Source organism: Muntiacus reevesi, chromosome 17 (assembly GCF_963930625.1).
Source record: "Muntiacus reevesi chromosome 17, mMunRee1.1, whole genome shotgun sequence".
Taxonomy (NCBI): Eukaryota; Metazoa; Chordata; class Mammalia; order Artiodactyla; family Cervidae; genus Muntiacus; species Muntiacus reevesi.
The window spans coordinates 55662064-55681539 of record NC_089265.1 but is presented as its reverse complement, the minus strand read 5'-3'; the positions used below and the strand labels follow the sequence as shown (position 1 = coordinate 55681539).

The 19476-nt window shown below is 46.2% G+C and overlaps 1 protein-coding gene across 1 annotated transcript in view; it reads right to left on the bottom strand.

Annotated features, from left to right (window-relative positions):
• LOC136148357 (phospholipid-transporting ATPase FetA-like) overlaps positions 1 to 19476 on the bottom strand; it is a 118338-nt gene that overhangs the window by 9820 nt on the left and 89042 nt on the right. Inside the window, exons 18-30 of the mRNA XM_065907865.1 lie at positions 15297 to 15461; positions 12830 to 12941; positions 12345 to 12450; positions 11831 to 11978; positions 11132 to 11315; positions 9296 to 9519; positions 7945 to 8028; positions 6462 to 6707; positions 6152 to 6290; positions 5225 to 5355; positions 4980 to 5129; positions 4778 to 4815; positions 95 to 291 (exon numbers count right to left, since the gene is read on the bottom strand). Of these exons, the coding sequence (XP_065763937.1) occupies positions 95 to 291; positions 4778 to 4815; positions 4980 to 5129; positions 5225 to 5355; positions 6152 to 6290; positions 6462 to 6707; positions 7945 to 8028; positions 9296 to 9519; positions 11132 to 11315; positions 11831 to 11978; positions 12345 to 12450; positions 12830 to 12941; positions 15297 to 15461 (1924 nt within the window). The remainder of the gene's footprint in view (positions 1 to 94; positions 292 to 4777; positions 4816 to 4979; positions 5130 to 5224; positions 5356 to 6151; positions 6291 to 6461; positions 6708 to 7944; positions 8029 to 9295; positions 9520 to 11131; positions 11316 to 11830; positions 11979 to 12344; positions 12451 to 12829; positions 12942 to 15296; positions 15462 to 19476) is intronic.

Here is a 19476-nt window from a genome sequence, read left to right as displayed (position 1 = left end):
CTGTGTTCCCTCCCTGTTGTCTGACCCGAGGCCAAACTATGGTGGAGGTGATGGAGATAATGTTGACCTCCTTCAAAAGGTCCCATGCACGCACTGCCACACTCGGTGCCCCGACCCTGCAGCAGGCCACCGACGACCCACACCTCCGCCTGAGACTCCTGGACACTCCCGGGCAAGTCTGGGTCAGTCTCTGTGGGGTCACTGCTCCTTCCTCCTGGGTCCTGGTGCACAAGGTTCTGTTCGTGCCCTCCAAGGGTCTGTTCCCCCAGTCCTGTGTAAGTTCTGGCAGTTCTGTGGTGGGGTTAATGGCGATTCCTCCAAGAGGGCTCATGCCACACCCAGGTCTGCTGCACCCAGAGCCCCGGCCCCTGCGGCAGCCCAGTGCTGACCCGCACCTCCTCAGGAGACGCTCAGACACAGGCTGTCTCGGTCTCTGTGGGGTCTCTGGGTCCTGCTGCACACAAGGTTTGTTTGAGCCCTCTGTGCGTCTCTGGTGGGGATGGGGTTTGATTCTAAATGTGATTTCACCCCTCCTACTGTCTTGCTGTGGCTTCTCCTCTGCCCTTGGACGTGGGGTATCTCCTCAAAGTCACTCTTCAAAGAGAAGAGAAGGCGGCAAAATCTTGAGCTGTCCTACCAAGGCAAGAACAATCTCCATTCTTTTTTTGGTCCAGAAACTCTCCTTTGGCTTCTTACGACCAACTGTTCACAGCTGCCTCCTCCTCTTGGTACCCAGGCCAGCAAAAGACTCACCCTGAATCCCTCAGATAAACCTGGTAAGGGTGCCTGGGTGAATATGCTTGTGCCGGGCCCTGGCAAATTTTATGGTTGCTCTGGGCATGGGAACGATTATTAGATCCTTCTTTTCCCTTCCTCACATTCCCTCTCTTCACCCATCACTTCTTTAACAGGATGGAAAGGGACAGGGCACAACTTTTGAAAGAATTCACACAACATAAACCAATTAGAATCAAATGGGATAATGATAGCAGACAGAACTAGATCTTGATCCTCAATCAGCAAGTGAAATGACATGCCCAGAAGTGCTGTGACAGTTCCAAGGCATTGCTGAGAGACCAAGGAAAGGGCAGTGGCCCAAATCCTGGAAATCTCCACTCCTTCCCCCAAGAGTTGGAATCCTCCCACTCATTAGCATGTTAAGTTGCCCAGCCTATAAAAACTAAAGTGAAAGTGAAGTCGCTCAGTCACGTCTGACTCTTTGTAACCCCATGGACTGTAGCCTACCGGGCTTCTCCATCTGTGGGGTTCTCCAGGCAAGAATACTGGAGTGGGTGGCCATTTCCTTCTCCAGGGGATCTTCCCGACCCAGGGATGGAGCCCAGGTCTCCCGCATTGCAGGCAGACGCTTTGCAGTGGCCCACACTCTGTCTGTGTAGTTTGCTTCTCTCTGTATCTGAATAAATCCACTTCTTCCTGTCACTTTGTCTCTCACCAAATTCTTTCTGCGATGAGATATCAAGAACCTGAGCTTCATTAGCTTAAAAAACCAGGTCCTGTGGGTTTTGGCTTCTGTGGTAAACGGTTTCACTTCCACATGTGCTTGTCCGGATTAGAACTTGGAAGGGTTGGTAGAGCGAGGCCTGACACGACCTTTTCTTGAAATGCTGTAATTCTGACAGATGTCTGGGGCGTATTCGTTACCTTACTTTGCCTGACCGGGGCACAGCCTTTTAGGGAATGAAGAGGCTGAGCCCCTGGAGTGAGAGTGGCAGTGTGGTATTACACTGGTTTCCAGGGGCTCTTATCTCTCCTTAAGCTGTGTAAATCCAAGGGAGGAAGAGCAATGCCTCTAGTCAGGAGGCCGTGAGTGACTGTGCTTCATAAAAAGAGGCCTGCAAAGTATAACTGGAAACTAGATCCTAAAGGATAAAATTCACATTGAAAGGACAGGTAAAAGACAGTTTTAGGAAAAATAAAAGGTAGCAGATTTCATTCATTTACTCACTAATAGAAAAACATTAATAATCCAAGCGTTAGCATTTTGCTTAGTTATTCAAATTAAAAAATGAAACAATTGTTATCCTCAAGGCGATCATCATGGCCTAGCAGAGGAGAAAACCACAGTAAAATAGGCATGTAAATGATACACAGTCAAATCATGGGAACCAAAAATAAGAAAAATGTTTAAGGTGTTCTTGTGCAAGGAAGAGGCACACAATTCAGAATAGGGAACTGGGTGTCAGTGAAGGCTCCCAGAGGAAGCAACTAAAGCTACTGAGGTTGAAGATCAGATAGACCTTAGCTAGACAAAGGAAAGAATGTATTCTAAGAGGAGAGAACAGAAAGGGCCAAGGCACAGTGGCTTCTGAAGATAGTGGAACCTTTGGGGGAATTGCAAATAATTTTGCATCTGCAAGAGAAAGTGACGATGAAGCTAGAGAGGTAGGCACCACCAAGGCAGGAAAGCTCTGACGATTCACTAATGGACTTTAAACTAGCAAATGACATGATCTGATTTGGATTTTTGAAAGATCATTCTCTGTGGTGTGGATAATGGATTGGGAATTAGCAGAATCAGAGGCAGGGAGATCTGAGGGGAGGATGTTGGCACAGTCTAGGCAAGGAACAATGAAATCTATGGGATTGGGAACAAATATGAGGAGAAAGACTTAAAGATATTCCTAAGACAAAGTGTATGAAACTTGGTAACAGGATAGATTGGATTAGAGGAACGCAAGGGAGTTGTCTAGAAAGACTTCTAGTTTTTTGGTTTGAGCAACTGGGTGGTAGTGCTATTCAGGGAAACAAAAATAGAGAAGCAAATTTCAATACTCTTTCATTTTATTTGTTCATTTATTCAACAGATATTTATTAAAGACCCATTATATATTGTGCATAGACAGGTAAATTAGTGATTATAATGCCCTGTGATAAATATCACTGACAGTGACAATTATATACACGGGAGCAACTGAATGCATCGGACAGACATGTAAAGGTCACACTGAGGAATAAGGGTAAGCTCTTGCAGGAGACAGTGCCTAATCTGAGTGTTTATTTATTTTTTTAAATCGAGGTCAAATTCTCTTAACACAAAACATTCTCATAACCCTTTTAAAATATACAATGCAGTGTCACTTGGTACATTCACAACGCTGTTCAACCATTACTTCTATTTAGTTCCAACTATTCTGAGTTTCTGGAGGGTGACTAGAAGTTTGCTAGATGAAGAAGGGAGTAGGGAAAGCATGTTAGGATATGACAACAGCAAGCTGATGACAAGAAGACCAGAAACAGCATGAATGGAGTGAATGCAGATGGGGGAGAAGTAGAAGACAACACTAGAGAGGGCCCAATAATAAAACATGCAAATTTTAACTAGATCCTGAGGTGTGCAAGACTCTTCAAGGATGCTAAGCTGGGGCTTGACACAGTCAAGTTTGCAGTTCAGAAAGATGACTCTGGAAATGACTCGTGATACTTTAGACAGAAGAAAGCCAGAAACATGAGTGGGGAGATTTTATGCAGTAATCCAGGTGAGAGATGATCCAAATACGAACAAGGGCAAGGGTAATAATGGAGGGAACTGAAAGCAAGACAATGGAGATGCTCAATTTATATCACTTGATGACTTATTAGACATCAGACTATACAGGAAGAGTACAGCATTCTGCCTTGGGTGACTCGGATGACAGTAATGAATCCTGGGGTGAAGTTTGGGGGGAATATATTTAATACAGGTTGGTGAGTTTCCTGAGATTCAACTAAGTGAAGTGTCTTAGAGTCAGTTTGATAAATGAATCTGGACCTCAGAAGAGAGATCTAGGATAGAAAGAGAGTTGAGAATCTTCTTTTTACTGGTAAATAGAGCCATGATGTTGTAAGAAGTCACTCAGGAAAAGTGTACAGGGAAAAATGAGCAGAGAACGTAGGGTTGAGCTTTGGGGACTAATATTTAAGGTGTGCAAACAGGATATAAACATACAGTTAAAAGACGCTGAGGCCAAGACAGAGTTTAGTAATGGGGGGAAGAAAAGTGGAACGGAAGTAAAGAAGTAGAGAAAGAGTGGGAGGAGGGAAACGCTGCTCTCATTTGATAGGGGGCAGGTGTCAGGAGTCTCTAGACTGATGCTATTGCTTGGCCTGAGTTACTATCACTGGGGCCCCAACAGACCATACGAATCTCTCCACTCCAAAATAAGCAGTTTATTACTTATCTATAAACTTATTAGAAACAGTTTCTCAAGTACATTCAATTTCTTCTCAAAATAATTTTATGGAATGAAGACAAATGTTCACCAGTTATGGCTTATGTCCCTCAAGAAAAGATTTTTAAAATCCCCTGCATTTTCCCTGTCCCAGTTCTGAGGCCTGAAAAGGTGTCAGTTCTTGGGTCAAAGAGAAGAGAAGGCTGCAAAATCTTGAGCTGTCCTACCAAGGCAGGAACAATTTCCATTCTTTTTTTGGTTCAGAAACTCTCCTTTGGCTTCTTATGACCAACTGTTCACAGCTGTCTCCTCCTTTTGGTATCCAGCCCAGCAAAAGACTTACCCTGAATCCCTCAGATAAAGCCGGTGAAGGCGCCTGGGTGAATATGCTTGTGAGGGCCCTGGCAGGTTTTATGGTTGCTCTGGGTATGGGAACGATTATTAGGTCCTTCTTTCCCTTCCTCACATTGCCCTCTTCACCCAGTATCTCCACATGTGCTTGTCCAGATTAGAACTTGGAAGGCAGGGGGAGGCCTGAGATGACTTCTTCTTGAAATGCTGTAACTCCGACAGCTGTCTGGCTTGTTCTCTACTCTGCGCTGCCTTACCTGGGCACAGCCTTCGAGGGAATGAAGGGGCTGAGTCCCTGGGTGAGTGGAAGCACGACTTTATGCTGTTTCCAGGGGCTCTAGTCTCTCCTTATGAAGTTTCGTGAATGCAAGAGAGGAAGAGCAATGACTGCCTCCTCTGGGGCTTCCCCAAAGACCTCTACCTTTTATGAGGAAAGCTGTTTCTCTTGGGAAATCTGACCTTCATGGTCTTGCCGGAAGTGATGAGGGCCCCAAAGCCCTGTTTGTGGGAAAACGCGTAGGCAGAGCGCCGAGAGGCTGTGTGTTTCAGTTTGGTCCTGACTGGGTATGGCCGTGGATGTCTCATGCAGTGATGAATTCTGTCAATAATCTACAGTCAGAGCATGGGGGACAGGATTTTTATCCACAGAGGCAAAGGCTAAGAGGGTCATGAATTCTATTTGGGTAGATTCCTGTTGCACTCACCTGGTCCACGCTGACGGGCCAGAACAGCGGTTTGAGAAACTGGTACCCAACCACAGGCAGCATGCAGAGGATTATGCTGAGGACAACACACAGCCACATCTGTGGCAGGTTCAGAGTGTTCCTGGCCACACCTGTAAACAAAGCGCCAGGGAGGAAAGGCGGGACCAGAGCCTGGAGGAAGGGGGCTGTCAGCCTGAACTTAGGTACTTCTCCAGTCCAGACAAAGAAGTTACTGACTTGGAAACAGTTTAGTCTCCTGAGAAATAACACAAATGCTAAAGGACTGTACTGGGGTCCTTGGTGTAGCCAAGGCCACTGAATTCACAGGCCTTTGTCTCCCTCTAAAAGCCAGGCGGGGGTAGGTTCCAGGAGTCCCAGAGCACTGACGGAGACACAAAAATGGGATAGGGGGTTTTGGAGGGGAAAAATGAGTGGCTTGACGAAAAATAGGAACCAGTTATATACGGTAACATCTGTCTGTTATTTTGTCCTCATCAGAGTGCAGACGAGTGACGGGAAAATTAATAGGAGGAGCTGTTAAGGCATTATGTCATAATAGGAAGGACATCTGACTGGGAACCAGGAGGGCTAGACTTGAGTCATTAAGAAAACTTCCAGTCTCTAAAGTAGCGCAGTAATTCTTGCCCTATCTCTCAGAATGCTTATAACACTCGAATTAGGTAAGAAACTTAAAAATATCTTAGAGGCTCTAATAAGGTAAAGTACTTCCCCTAGCTAGATTATGAGTCCTTTTAAGGCTAAGATCATGTCTCAGTCATTTCTATATCCACGGAGTCTAATTCATAGCAGTAGTTGCTATGTAACTACTATGTTACATAGCTGCTCAGTAAGCATTTAATAAACAAACATACTTGGTTCACACTGCCGCCCCCAGCCCCAGCCTTTGCACACTGGGCAGAGCCTTACCTAGGAACTGGAAGACGTCAGGGAACAATAAGCATAAGCCATCACTGTACAGGAAGAATAAGATGCAAAAGTAGAAACCCAGGCTGCCCCAGGTGAAGACATGGCTTATCATCGTCCAGTAGGTTGTCTCCAGCGTAATCTGAAAAGCACCCTCTTATGTACATTAATCTACAACCCAGGATCTATCAGTCACCTCCCTCCTCCCATTTCATGAAAGAGGACGCTCCCTTCCTGCCTTCCCTCCCTCCTTCCCTTCCTCTCTTCCGGACAGGCTCCCACGCAATCCCCCTTACCCCACCGCCAGCCACACCTGCATTGTGACCACACAGAGCAAGGAGGTCTGCACTATCAGGGAGAAGGACTGGTAGTCGGAGATCTCCTTCCCGTCCTTGCACTCTGAATTGAAAACAGTCCCCATAGGGATAAAGTAGAGCACAAAAGAACTGTAGATCCCATGTAGCAAACACTTCACAAACTCCTTCTTGTTGAAATAGAGGTTGTGCTGGCCTGGCTCATACAGCTCTGGGAAGCGTAGGCTCCACGTTTCATTCACGTCCTGGAAGCACCAGAGGGTGAGGAGGAAGGCTCAGGGTCTCTCCAAAGAAGGTCCCATCTCCAGCAGAGCAGAGGCTTCTCCCCTCACTGAGTTTGCTCTTAGGCTGCCTAGGAGATTCCTCATGGAGTACTTGAGATGGAGAACCAGAGAACAGAGCAGTGGCCACAGACCCTTTCCAAAGCCCTACTCTCTGGGCAGGGATACACGTGGTGGGAGAAAGCTAGAAGGTCAAGATGGGGAGTTAGGAAAGGGAGCAGTTAGGATCGGGAGAAGAGGGAAGGAAGGACGGGAGCTTGGGTGGGGAGGCAACTGGGACCTGAGTCCCCAGTTGTAAGTGTTCCTTTGGTTGAGTATTCTTTGTGTCAAAAGCCAGCAGGAGGAAAGAGGGAAGCCAGTGGTTAGAGGTATTTATGTTCTGTGATGCTCCTGCCATTCCCATAGCCACTGGGGAACTCAGCTGAGGGAATGACATGGGACCATCTTCATCTCCTAAATCTAAAGCTTTGGGTAACAAGGGGTTGAGGCTGAATGACAGAACCCATCCTCTTGCTGCTCTGAGGCTGGCAGCTCAGAGAGTTTCCTTCCTACCCTGATGGAGACCAGGAGCCATGATCCCATGATGTCTTCTTTCAGCTACTTTATCTCTTTGGAGGCTCCTTTTTTATTCCAGGTACCCAGGACTGGAGGTTGGGTAGCAGAGGGAGAGGCAGGGCGCCAGGACCCTCAATGTCCAGGGAAATTCCTGAGAGGACTAGACAGCACCCCCCAGGCTGACTCCCTGCGACTGAGGAATCTACCGACACTTCCCAGCTTGGCCTTCAGGATTCTCACCTAGGCCTCGCTGCACTGGCTTATCCCAGTATCTCTTTATGGGTCTCTCCTTTCTGGAGTCCCTTGATGTATCTAGTCCTGCCCCAATAACTATTTCCTTCCACTTTTGTACACACTCCATTTATTGCACAGCGCAATGTCTGTGCTTCTCTCTATGAAGAAAAACTTGACACAGGAAAATTTGGGTTTCTACAGCCAATGATTATTCTCTGTGGCAGAGCATACCTTACTTTATCCAACGATACCTCTCCAGGTGGTGAGCTCCCTCCCTTGCTCTAGAAATGATTCTATTTACTTTTGACTTTGGAGCCCATCTCTTGGCTGCTGCTGTCCTCCTTATTCCTGGGAATACTCTTCAAGGGGCCAGGGTTTCAGCCTTGACTAAGAGGTGTGTTGCTGGTCTTACCTGATCAAACAGACTCAAGCCCAGGACAGGGAGGGAGGTGTAGACCAGGTTGTAGAAAGTGATAAACCAGGTATCATAAACTGTCTGGAAGAACACCAAGGAAATTTCTTAGATCCCTCTCTTTTCCAAAGTCTCAGCTCCACCTCCCAGCTCTAAGAGAACCCCTTCTGCCCTCCACCTACCCATCACCATGATAACCTAGAACATGGTTTGGGTTTCTGAAATCTGACTGAGAAAGCGGACTGCAGACTCTGTTTGGTCCCTGGGTCCCAGGCTGGGGCAAGGCCACATTACACTTGTTTGTGGCCAATCTGATGAGGCTGATTTAGACCAACTCCACCATGACCTGTACTGCTCCTCTCTGCGTGGAAAGGACCCAGAGTGGCTTCTAGGGAACGCTGAGTGTACCCCCTGCACTCCCAGGCATGTAAGCCTCTGTGTTCTTTATCTGCTTTACGGCATTCAGTAGTTTCTTTAACCCTGGACACCTTCTAACACTGGCAAGCAGAACAGACCCATGAGCCTACAGAGGCTACTTTCTTTCCTAGCCACAAGAGGTCAGCAGTAACATGTACAGATACATACACCTCCCACAAGCCACAGTGGTGTCTCTAGACACTAGGGGCAGACAAGCTCGCTATTGTCTGCTGACTGGTCTGTCTTTCCTGGAGCCTAAGGTCATAAAGGTAGTAGGGATCTCCCAAGATAATCATTCCGGAGGTTGTTTCTCTTTGGGAATCCTTGGGAATCCTGAGAAACTTCTTATAGGAAAAAGGGGATTCTCATAGAACATCAACATCCAAGGGTCACTTCTCCCCACTTCTGTGGAGATTTCATACTCATTAGAGCAACAACAGTGTTTGGCAGGGTGGTATGTCTGGGTGAGGAAGAAGTAAAGAGAAGCTGTGTTTCCAAGTGTGGCTACAGGTAAATGCCAGAACCGGCCTGTCTGCAAGACCCAAAGGCCTCCTGAGGCTTAGCCTGTTCCATAAAGATTACTCTGGATCCTAAAAAACTCAGATCCAGGAATCTCACCCTCACCACCCCCCACCTCCATTACATATGTTTGGAAATTCTAGGTCTCTATGTCATGGAAAAGATGAAAATATCTTCTGGGAGAGTTCTGTGGGTAGAAGTCAAGGCTGAGTCAGAGCCAGGACAGAGTTTAGAAGTCTAAGGTTAAGTGCAGGGCTAGGAGATGGGATCATCATGGGTGAGGAGTTTAAAGGATGGATGGTGGCACGTCATCCACAGGTTTCTAGAGGTGAAAAAGGGCCTGAACTGGCTGAAGTGGAGGAAGATTAGAGAAGACCCACTTGATCAGAGTGGAGAATGCCATTTGAGCACTTACCTGTGCAGAGAACCCGCTGTAGAAGGCATACCAGACGTGCACCAGGGTGAAGGCGAAGTTTTTGTAAAAGAAGTAGCTTAGAAACTTGCACATGCGATTATAGGACCAGCGGCCATGAACCAAGAGCAGACGCTGCAGATAGCGGAACTGGGATAAGGCATAGTCACTGCTGAGCATGGCCTGCATCCCCTCCTGGCCACTGATGCCAACTCCAATGTGGGCAACTGCAAAGGAGCCCCAGGAAATTCCCAGTCAAAGAGCTTGCTCTCTGGGCTCCCAGCCTGGGAAGTGTATGATTAAGGCTGAGATCACGTTTCACGTACCTCTTATTTTACACTTGAAAAACACTGGTAGGCCTAGCGGAAGTGGGGTTTGCTTGCTGGGGTCTTTCCTCCTTAGCGGACTTCCCTTCCCCCACGAGTCAGAAAACAGCCCCTTCATTCATTCACACTTTGTTTTGGATGCTGGCCCTCGAGATTACCAGGCATGGCTAACATCTGTAGAAGTCTGTCCCTGACGGTCTCTGTACTTCCTAGAGCCATCTGGGCTCTCCTCTACTGCCCAGATGCTCAGGTAAGAAATTTCTTGTTATCTCTTGAGGCCACTTAAAAAAGATTCAGGATGGATATCAACCTAACACATTATTTATTTATCTAAGTTTATCTAAGGAGCTAAACTCCCAACTGTTGGGAGAATAGTGATGTACATATTTTGTTAGTAAGAAATGAGTTCCTCAGGAAGCTGAAGGTGTCTTTTTCTGGATAAAGCAAGGGAGACTTGGGTCCAAACCCTGGGTCAGGAAGATTCCCTGGAGAAGGGAATGGTTATGCACTCCAGTATTCTTGCCTGGAAAATTCCATGGACAGAGGAGCCTAGCGGGCTACAGGTCACAGGGTCGCAGAGGGTCAGACATGACTGAGTGAGTAATACTCTCACTTTTATGCTGGATGGAAGACAAGACTTAAATTTCTAAATGTTTTAATTGGCCTGTTGTAGTATAGATTAAATTCTTTGATCTCCTGGTACTCCGATTACACTGCTTAACAGAATAACTAAAACCTCTGAGGCCCTAAAAGTCAAAGAAGTTCTAGAAGCTGGAGAAAGAGAGCAAGAACACTTCCTAGTGTTGAAACTGAGACTGGCAGTGTTTTCAGCATGGGGAGAGAGGCTGGGCTAGGACCCCTAGACGTTATCATAGCTCACAGAACTACGAGCTGCTGGAGGCTAACAGCATTCAGCTGAAATTAACACCAGTTTCAGCCATTTGCTTCCATTACTCTGAAGCATCAGTAAGTTTGCTATTCTTCTCCAGCCAGGGGAGTCAGGGCAAGTTCTTGGGAATCCTGCCTCGGAGAGGAAAAGATCCCTGCATCAGGCTGCCCAGCTAATTCCCTGGTTGGGCAGCCCGGCTGTCTGCCTAACATCGCTCAACTCTACAGCCTTCAGCAAAGGGACCAACCGTGACTCCGGCCCCAGGGTCCTTTCTGTGGGCTTTGACGCCATCTCAACAAGATGGGTGTTGTGGTTGCGCAGCTTGTTGTTCTCTGAGTATGTGCTTGTGTTCTTGTTGGAGCCATGGGTATCTGAGTGCATGAGTGTTATATGCGTGAATCTGAATGTGTGTGCATGACTGTATGTAATGATGCATAAATAACTGGGTACTCAGGTGCCGAGGAACATGAATGAAGTTGCAGAACAGTATAAATGCACGATACATACAGGAGATATGCAGGGGAATGAACCAGCACCACCGTGCCACGCACATCAGTCGTGCCCACGGGAGAAGGAGAGGGCCGGCCCGTGGCCAGGCACCGCCGCCCCCAGCCCCTCACGTGCCTTTGATCATGCTGACGTCATTGGCTCCATCCCCGATGGCCAGTGTCACCGCCCTCTTGTACTTCTTCACCAGTTCTACCACCTGGGCTTTCTGGAGGGGCGTCATCCGGCAGCAGATCACCCCCTTGCACATGCACGCCGTCCGCAGCAGTTCCAACTCCAGGTTTCCTTCTAGAGCGTGGGCCTGCAGCACCAGGACACATCTACATTCCAGGCTGCCCCCAAAGCTCTTGGGACAGAACCTTCCTCGGCCCTCTCTTTCCCCTCCATTCTCCCCTCGCAGGCAGAGCTGCTCCCAAGATGCTCCATTCCCAGGGAAGCCAAGCCCCCAAGTCAGTTTTAGGCATTCTGACCCAGCTTCCAGTGGGAAACCATGAGAGTCTCCCACTGGGTCAAATTGGTTGACTGGGTTAAAAGGCCCAGAGACCTTTTGGAGGACCTGGTTCTGCTCACGTCCCCCCTTCCTCAAGTAATGGGCCACATCAGCAGTGAAGAATTTGGAGAAGGAAGGAATAGGCCCTTGGCTTCTCTTTCCTCATTACTCCTGCCTAGAGAAGGCCGGGGAAAGGTGTCTGACATGGAGGGGGACTAGGGTAACTCAAGGAATAGCAAAAGGATCTTGAAATTTCCCGAAGTGGGTTGGACCTAGGAAAAGAGTTCCTTGCAAGAAGAGAACAGTTGTAGATCTGTGTTGCCCACCAGACTGTAGCCAGTGATGATTAAGCCGTAGCTGCCACTGGGCACCTCCTCAGGTATCTTGAAGGGTGGCTGGGGCTTTGTGGCGAGGTAACTGTTTACGGGGTCTGATTCCAGTAGAGAGTCGGGTTTCATCTTTTCCCTTGCTGACCTGCAAGCCAAGAGTGATGATTACTGTCTGACCGGAAGCCCTAGAGCCTAGGAAGGAAAAGGCGTCCCAAAGTGAAAATGGGCTCTGGATACAGAGCCTCTGCAGAGTACCTCCCAGGGCCTCAGACTCAACCACCTCCTGAGACCCGCCCCGCCTTACGCATTATCTCCACATGACACTTCTCCACTTGCGCACACTCCTTGAGCTCTAATGCTTCTTCACAAAATTCTCTCAGATATTTCAGGAGTTTTGTTTTGCCCTCCCCTACTTCTCTGTTCCTTCTGGTAATGTGGGAGCCATACTGGGGGAGAGGTGGGTGGGAAATCTTGGTTCCAGTGACAGGCTGTGGCCGCTCTTCCCTCATACCTGAGTTCTCTTCCAACAGTCTCATCGTTGTTGCCTTCCACGATAAATATCTCATCCATCTCGTCCTCGAATATGTTACAGGCATAGGCAATGTTCACAGCAGTCTCTGCAGGGCAAGGGGGAACACGGGTCGCAGCTGGCTGGGACAGGGGCTTTAGGGTGCAGAGGCACAAGGAGCAGACCCCGTGTGTCCACATTTGCCACGAAGGCAGCTGAACGTGTTTTTCATGAGTCAGCAGAGGCTATATTCAAACATCCACAGGACAGACTTGTAAGTTATCGATTAATAACTAGGATCATTCTGGCTTAGCTTCCCCCAGGAAGCTTGCCTTATTACTTAAAGCAATTCCAGTCTGCACTCACTTCTCCAGGCAATCTGGATATACTTTCTTGAATAGTACTGTGCCCGTTTCTATGCTAGATTTTATGGGGGACTGAGATATATTTAGGCTGTAGCATTGGTCAGGCAAGGAACTCCCCTTTACCTTGCTTATCTCCAGTTAAAACCCAAATTTTAATTTTGGCTTTGTTCAGGGTGAGGATCGTCTCAGGTACTCCATCCTGCAGCTTGTCTTCTATGGCTGTGGCCCCTAACAGCTTCGAACAGAGATATCAGTGAGAGAGGAAAAGGGAGAGACCCATGGCATTTTGTTGTTGATCAGTCGCTCAGTCACATCTGACTCTTTGTGACCCCGAGGACTGCAGCACGCCAGGCTTCCCTGTCCCTCACTATCTGCCACAGTTTGTTCAACTCATGTCCATTGAGTCGATGCCGTCCAACCATCATCCTCGGTCACCCCTTCTCCTCCTGCCTTCAATCTTTCCCAGCATTTAGTGGTATCCAACAACTTGACTGGCACCTTAGCATCCTCTTTAGTAAGCTGGCTCTGTCCTGGCAAGAGGGCCTCAATGGTATAAAACTCACGACCTTCTGCCCTTCAACAGACACACTTCTTCAATCACACACTGACATCAAATTTAGCAATAGAATATAAGGAATCAAAGAGGGAGGAAGACTAAGCCATACATGAAGCTTTGGGCCACTTCTAAATCCCCTGTTTCTCAACACACTTTTCCTTCTCCCATGCCTTCAGAGCACGTTTCCTGGCTTTGGTCTCCAAAAGTGGTATGTCTCAGACAGGGGACTCCCAAATCCAACTCTAGTTTTTCAGCTCTAAAAGAGTTTGGATGAGCTTCATTTGTTTGTATCTACTGAGGGCTTCTAAGGTTTTCAAGGCCTTTCCCACACTAGATCAAAAGCACGTTGGTCCACACCATGGCTTCTTCTCAATGATACCCTGCTGACCACAGGTGTGGGCACCAACACGGAGCCTGAGGACCTGACAGATGGACAAACGACCGCCTGACTGCTGCTGGGCCTCTAAAAGGACAGACTCGAAACGCTAACCGCAGAGCTAACCACGGAAGGGGATTTGCGACCTTTGGCATCTCTAAATTTTCCCATTTGGCATCAGCGATTTCTCTTATTTTTACTAAAGCAATTTTATTTATTTATTTTTGGCTGTGCTGGGTCTTCATTGCTGTCTGGGCTTTTTTCTAGTTGTGGTGCGCAGGCGTCTCCCTGTGCCACCTTCTCTTGTTGAGGAGTGTGGCCTCAAGGGCATGCGGGCTTCAGTGGTTGTAACACGTGGGCTCGACAGCTGTGGCTCCGGGGCTCCGACAGGCTCAGTAGTTGTGGCACAGGAGCTGAGCTGCTCCGTGGAGTGTGGGATCTTCCCAGATCAGGGATTGAGCCCATGTCTCCGGCACTGGCGGGTGAATTCTTAAACACTAGACCACAGCAATTTCTCTTTTTATAGCAGAGCCTGTGTCAACCTGGTCAAAAATTTTGGGGTCATCCTTAACTTCTTTTATCACATTCTATAATCCACCGGCAAATTCTGTGGGCTCTACTGTTTAAAAATGTACATAATTTGATCATTTCTCACCACTTCCGCTACTTCCGTCTGATCCAAGTCATCAGCATTTCTCTTTGGCACTGCTGCAGTTACGTCCTCCTCGGTCTCCCTGTGTCTGCACTTGCTCCTTTGTAGCATAACCTCCACAGGGCAGTCAGACTGATCCCTGCAAAAGCTCTCCCACCCTCCTCGGGTTGCGCTCCTCAGAGGCTGTCCATGGCTCACTCTGAGTCTTTATACCAGACTGTCAAGGCCTGCTGCTGCGTCTCTGCTTCCTGTCCCTTCATTCGCGCCTCCTCGCTTACACGGTATCGGTCACATCAGCTGCCTTGCTCTTCAACTAACAAATTAGGTCTGCTCCTGTTTCCGGGCCCTTGCTCTTACTATTCCTTCTTTCTGGAAAATTGACTCCCCAGAGATCTGCTTGACTTGCACCTTCTTCAGATCTCTGCTCAGATGTCTTTTTCATGGTGAAGACCTAGTGCCTTATTTAAAATAGCAGGTATGCTCTGTCTTCTATAACACACACACATGCATGTCTGATACTCCCAGCCTTTCTTCCTGGCTTTATTTCTTTCCACAGAACTGTCACCACCTAACATACTATGTATATATATTACTTTTTGGTCTGTTTTGTCTACTACAACATGCTCAGGGCTTAAAACAGTGCCTGGCAGAGCAGTTAATAAAACATTGTTGAATGAAAGAACGAATACTATTGTCTTGATTAGTCCATCAATTAATTCTGGATTATCTAATTTGCACATCATTCAGACCTTGATTTCTTCCCGATTACTTAGCTTCTGTGGACATCTTTGGGATAAGAAACACTGCCAGAAAGATGAAATTTACAACCAATGCATTTTTTCATTATTTATGGATTTCAAAGATCCACAATATTCTGAGTCAGCTTGGATTCCAGCATCTAGAGACAGCCTGACCTATGACTTGCTGGAAGCCATCCTCAGAGTCCTCGTTCAGTCTCCCAACTGATCCACTGCCCCCAATCTGTCCCTGATTTTCTCACACTAACCATCAGGTCTCTCTCAATCTCTTCACAGACAGTTGAGATTTCATTTTCCCGATTCTCCAAAGACAAGCAGGCTTCACTGTGCTTCTTGCTCCAGTCCTGGAAGAATGCGCTGTCCAGCTCTCGGTAGGCCACCATGAGGGTGCGAAGGCCATCACTGGCAAAATCCTGGAAGACATGTGTGTGCACTGAGCGGGCCTGGGCGGAGTTAGGGCTGGGTCAAAGGACGACAGACCGGCCCCACACGCTCCTTCTGCCCGCAAGAGGCTTTACTGCCTAGCATCACAGGGCTGCTACCTAGCCTAACCGGAAAGCACCTGTTTTCTCATCAGATGTCCTAAAGACAAGGCCAGGATAGCTGGATATAAAGTCTGAGAATACTTCCGAGACAGAAGATTCTAACTTCTACCTGTGGTTAGGTGGTTTCCTGTGACCGTGGTAAAGAATGAAGCCTTCAGATTTCTTCTAAAATTGGAATAGTAATTCACCCTCCACACAGAAGATAATAAGAAGGGAGTAATAAAGTAAAAAGGAATTTTTATAAAAAATAAGGGTGTTACTGTTTTTTTCTTTTACAAGCATACATTCATTTATTTTCATTTCTCCCTGCCTTCCTTCATCAAGTATGCAGTGGGCATCTTAAATAGCAAATTTGTATATTTGTCTATAGCTGGTTGGTATCCCAGGTGGCTCAGTGGTAAAGAATCCACCTGCCCAAACAGGAGACGTGAGTTCATCCCCTGGTTTGGGAAGACGCCCTGGAGAAAGAAATGGCAACCCACTCCCCTTCTTGCCTGGGAAATCCCAAGGATAGAGAGGAGCCTGATAGGCTACAGTCCATGGGGTTGCAAAGAGTCAGACATGACTTAGCAACTAAACCATCACCACCCCCTACAGCTGGCTGATTAGTCATAGCCAAGAGTGCTAATGAGGCCACTGCTGAAATGCTCCCTGAGTAAGTTAGAATCTTCTGCTCTTTGGCCACCAATGTATCCTAACTAACCACAACTAACTCTTGCAGAAGTATACTCTTGGTTATAAGGAAAGCAAGGTGACAGTGTGGGTAGTTTGGGGCACAATCCATATCTAACTAAAAGTGGGTCAGAAGCAGACTTTGTGTGTTGAGAACTGCAAATGAATAACAATTCTACACAATCACTGGTAATAGTGAGCTTTAAAATAATTCACTTTGGCATCATAAGACCAAAGAGAAACAGAATTTATCACCTTGATATTTTGTTATTAGTTGTCTGTATAACTCCTGAGTACTTCATGTTAGCTGTCAGGTAAAAATAACATCCAGGAATATCTGTAGCAAATCCTATCTCTTTTTTTAAAATTAATTAATTTATTTGGCTGCGTCTAGTCTTTGCAGCATATGAGATCTAGTTCCCTGACCAGGGGTTGAACCCCAGGTCCCCTACACTGAGATCACAGAGTCTTAACCACTGGGCCACCAGGGAAGTCCCAAGAATCCTCTCTTTTCAATCTCTTTACTGTTGACAGGTGAAGCTATAAAAAAGAAGGCTGAGAGATGATCACAAGAGACTTCTTACAAAGGAAACATCTTCATATTGCTTTCCCTAATGGTTGCATCAGTTTATATTCCCACCAACAATGTATGAGGGTTCCCTTTTCTCCACATCCTCACCAACCCTTGTTATTTTTTGTCTTTTTGATAATTTAAAATAGAATTACCATATGACCCAGATCCAGCTATTCCACTTCTGGGTATTTATCCAAATAAAATGAAATCACTAATTCAGAAAGATATATGCACCGTTATGTTCACTGCAGCAATATCTACAACAGTCAAGACATGGAAACAACCTGAGTGTCCTCTGATGAATGGAACACTGCTGCTGCTGCTGCTAAGTCGCTTCGGTCGTGTCCGACTCTGTGCGACCCCACAGACGGCAGCCCACCAGGCTCCGCCGTCCCTACACAGTCATAAAAAGCAGAAATCTCACTATCTGTGACAGATGGATGGGCCTTCACAGTACTATGCTATTTGAAATAAATCAGATAAAGGAAGACCAGACACCATATGATTTCACTCATATGTGGAATCCAAAAATCAAACAAATGAACAAACAAAACAAAAACAAACTCATAGATAAAGAGAACAGATTGGGGGTTACTAGAGGGAAAAGGGGTTGCGGGGTGGAAGGGGGTCAACTGATGGGGGTGGGTGATAACAAGACAAAGTGGTGATCACTTTGAATATATGCAAGTATCAAATTATAATGGTGTACACCTAAAATTTATTTACTATTACATGCCAATTTTACCTCAATAATATATGTACATATATGCACATATATATTCAGGAATTAAAAATATACATCAGCCATTTAAAAAAAGAAGGAAGAGATATGGCAGAAATTGATCTTGCATGGTCTACTGATAAGAGGTCTTGGCAAGCTTAACAATAACAACAAGCTTAACAAATTCTTAATCCAGTCAACAAATACTTTAGCAGTCTGTCCTTAACTTTATTTCCTACATATCTCTTACTTGTATGTTTTTCTTTTCTCTTGTGGGGAGCAAACTGGGGTCCTGGGGTCCTGACTGCCGCCTGTTTTTGTGTGATCTGTTTGAGGGATTCCTGTCTTAAAGGGTTTGGAGCTGCGCTTCCACATGAATGGGTTTCTGGAACTTGACTTTTACAGAATATCCTCAGTGGTTAACAGACTAATGGAGTCAGGCTCCACTATGGGTATCTATTAAGGCTGGTTGCAGGTCAAAAGATCTGAAATGGTTTTATGATTCCCCTTTGAGTCCAGTTTGTGGAAATGCTGAGAAGACACCCTAATTCACGTGTTCTGTATGGTTAAAAGATAAGGGAGGTTTTCAGAGTAGCCTACAACACACACACACAGAGAAACAAAACTGTGACCTCAGGAAACCAGTGTGAGAGCTGTCCTATGAGGGACACGCCAGTGATTTTTTTCAAAAACTGGAGATACAATGTTATGTACCATAAAAATCACCCTAATAAAGTGCACAATTAAGTGTAATATATAGGTACACAATTATGTATAATATAATGTATATGTATATATATGCATACACCTGCAACATGGGAGACCTGGGTTTTATCCCTGGGTAGGGAAGATCCCCTGGAGAAGGGAAAGGCTACCTACTCCAGTGTTCTGGCCTGGAGAATTCCATGGACTGTACAGTCCATGGGGTTACAAAGAATTGGACACGACTGAGCAACTTTCACTTTCTATGTATCTATATGTATATATATTCATAAAGCTGTGCAACCTTCACTATTATCTTAATCCCAAACATGTTTATCATCTCTGAGATGATGAAACCCCATTACCTATTAGCATTCATTCCCATTTCCTTTTCCTGTAGCCCCTGGTAGCCACTAATCTACTTTCTCTTCCACAGACTTGCCTATTCTGTACATTTCATATAAGTGAAATCATAAAATACCAGCCCTTTGTGACTGGCTTCTTTCACTTAGCATAATGTTTTCAAGGTTTATCACGCTACACATTGTAGCATGTATTAAGTATGTCCTTCCCTTCTGTGACTGAATAGCACTCACTGTACAGATTTATCACATTTTATTTACTCATTCATCCACTGATGGGGATCTGGGTGGTTTCTATATTTTTGTTATTATGAATAATGCTGTTATAAGCATTAGTGTACACGTTTTTGTGTGAATGTAAGTTTTCATTTCTCCTGGGAATATACCTAGGAGTGGAATTGCTGGGTCATATGTCAGTTCTGTGCTTAACTTTTTCAGGAACCGTCATTGCCACACTGCTTTCCAAAATGGCTGCACCATTTTACATTCTCGCCAGCAATGTGTGCAGGTTACAGTCTCTCTATCCTTGGCAGTACTCATTATCGTCTGGTCATAGTTACCTTAGTGATGTGAAGTAGCATCTTGCGATTTGATTTGCTTTCCCCTGATGGCTATGACATTGAACATCTTTTCATGTGCCTATTGACCATTTGTTCTCTGATTTCTGACTATGTGTTAATGCAGGGCCACACCAAAATGTCCTAATAAAATAGCATTTCCTCCAAACTATTTCTTCCTTAAAATACTTCTCTGATCTGCCTCTTCTCCCATCACATCCCCTGTCCTATTCCTCCAACCCTTGATATATCCAGGTTTAGGGGTAGAAACCTCAGTGAGCATGAATATGGTTTT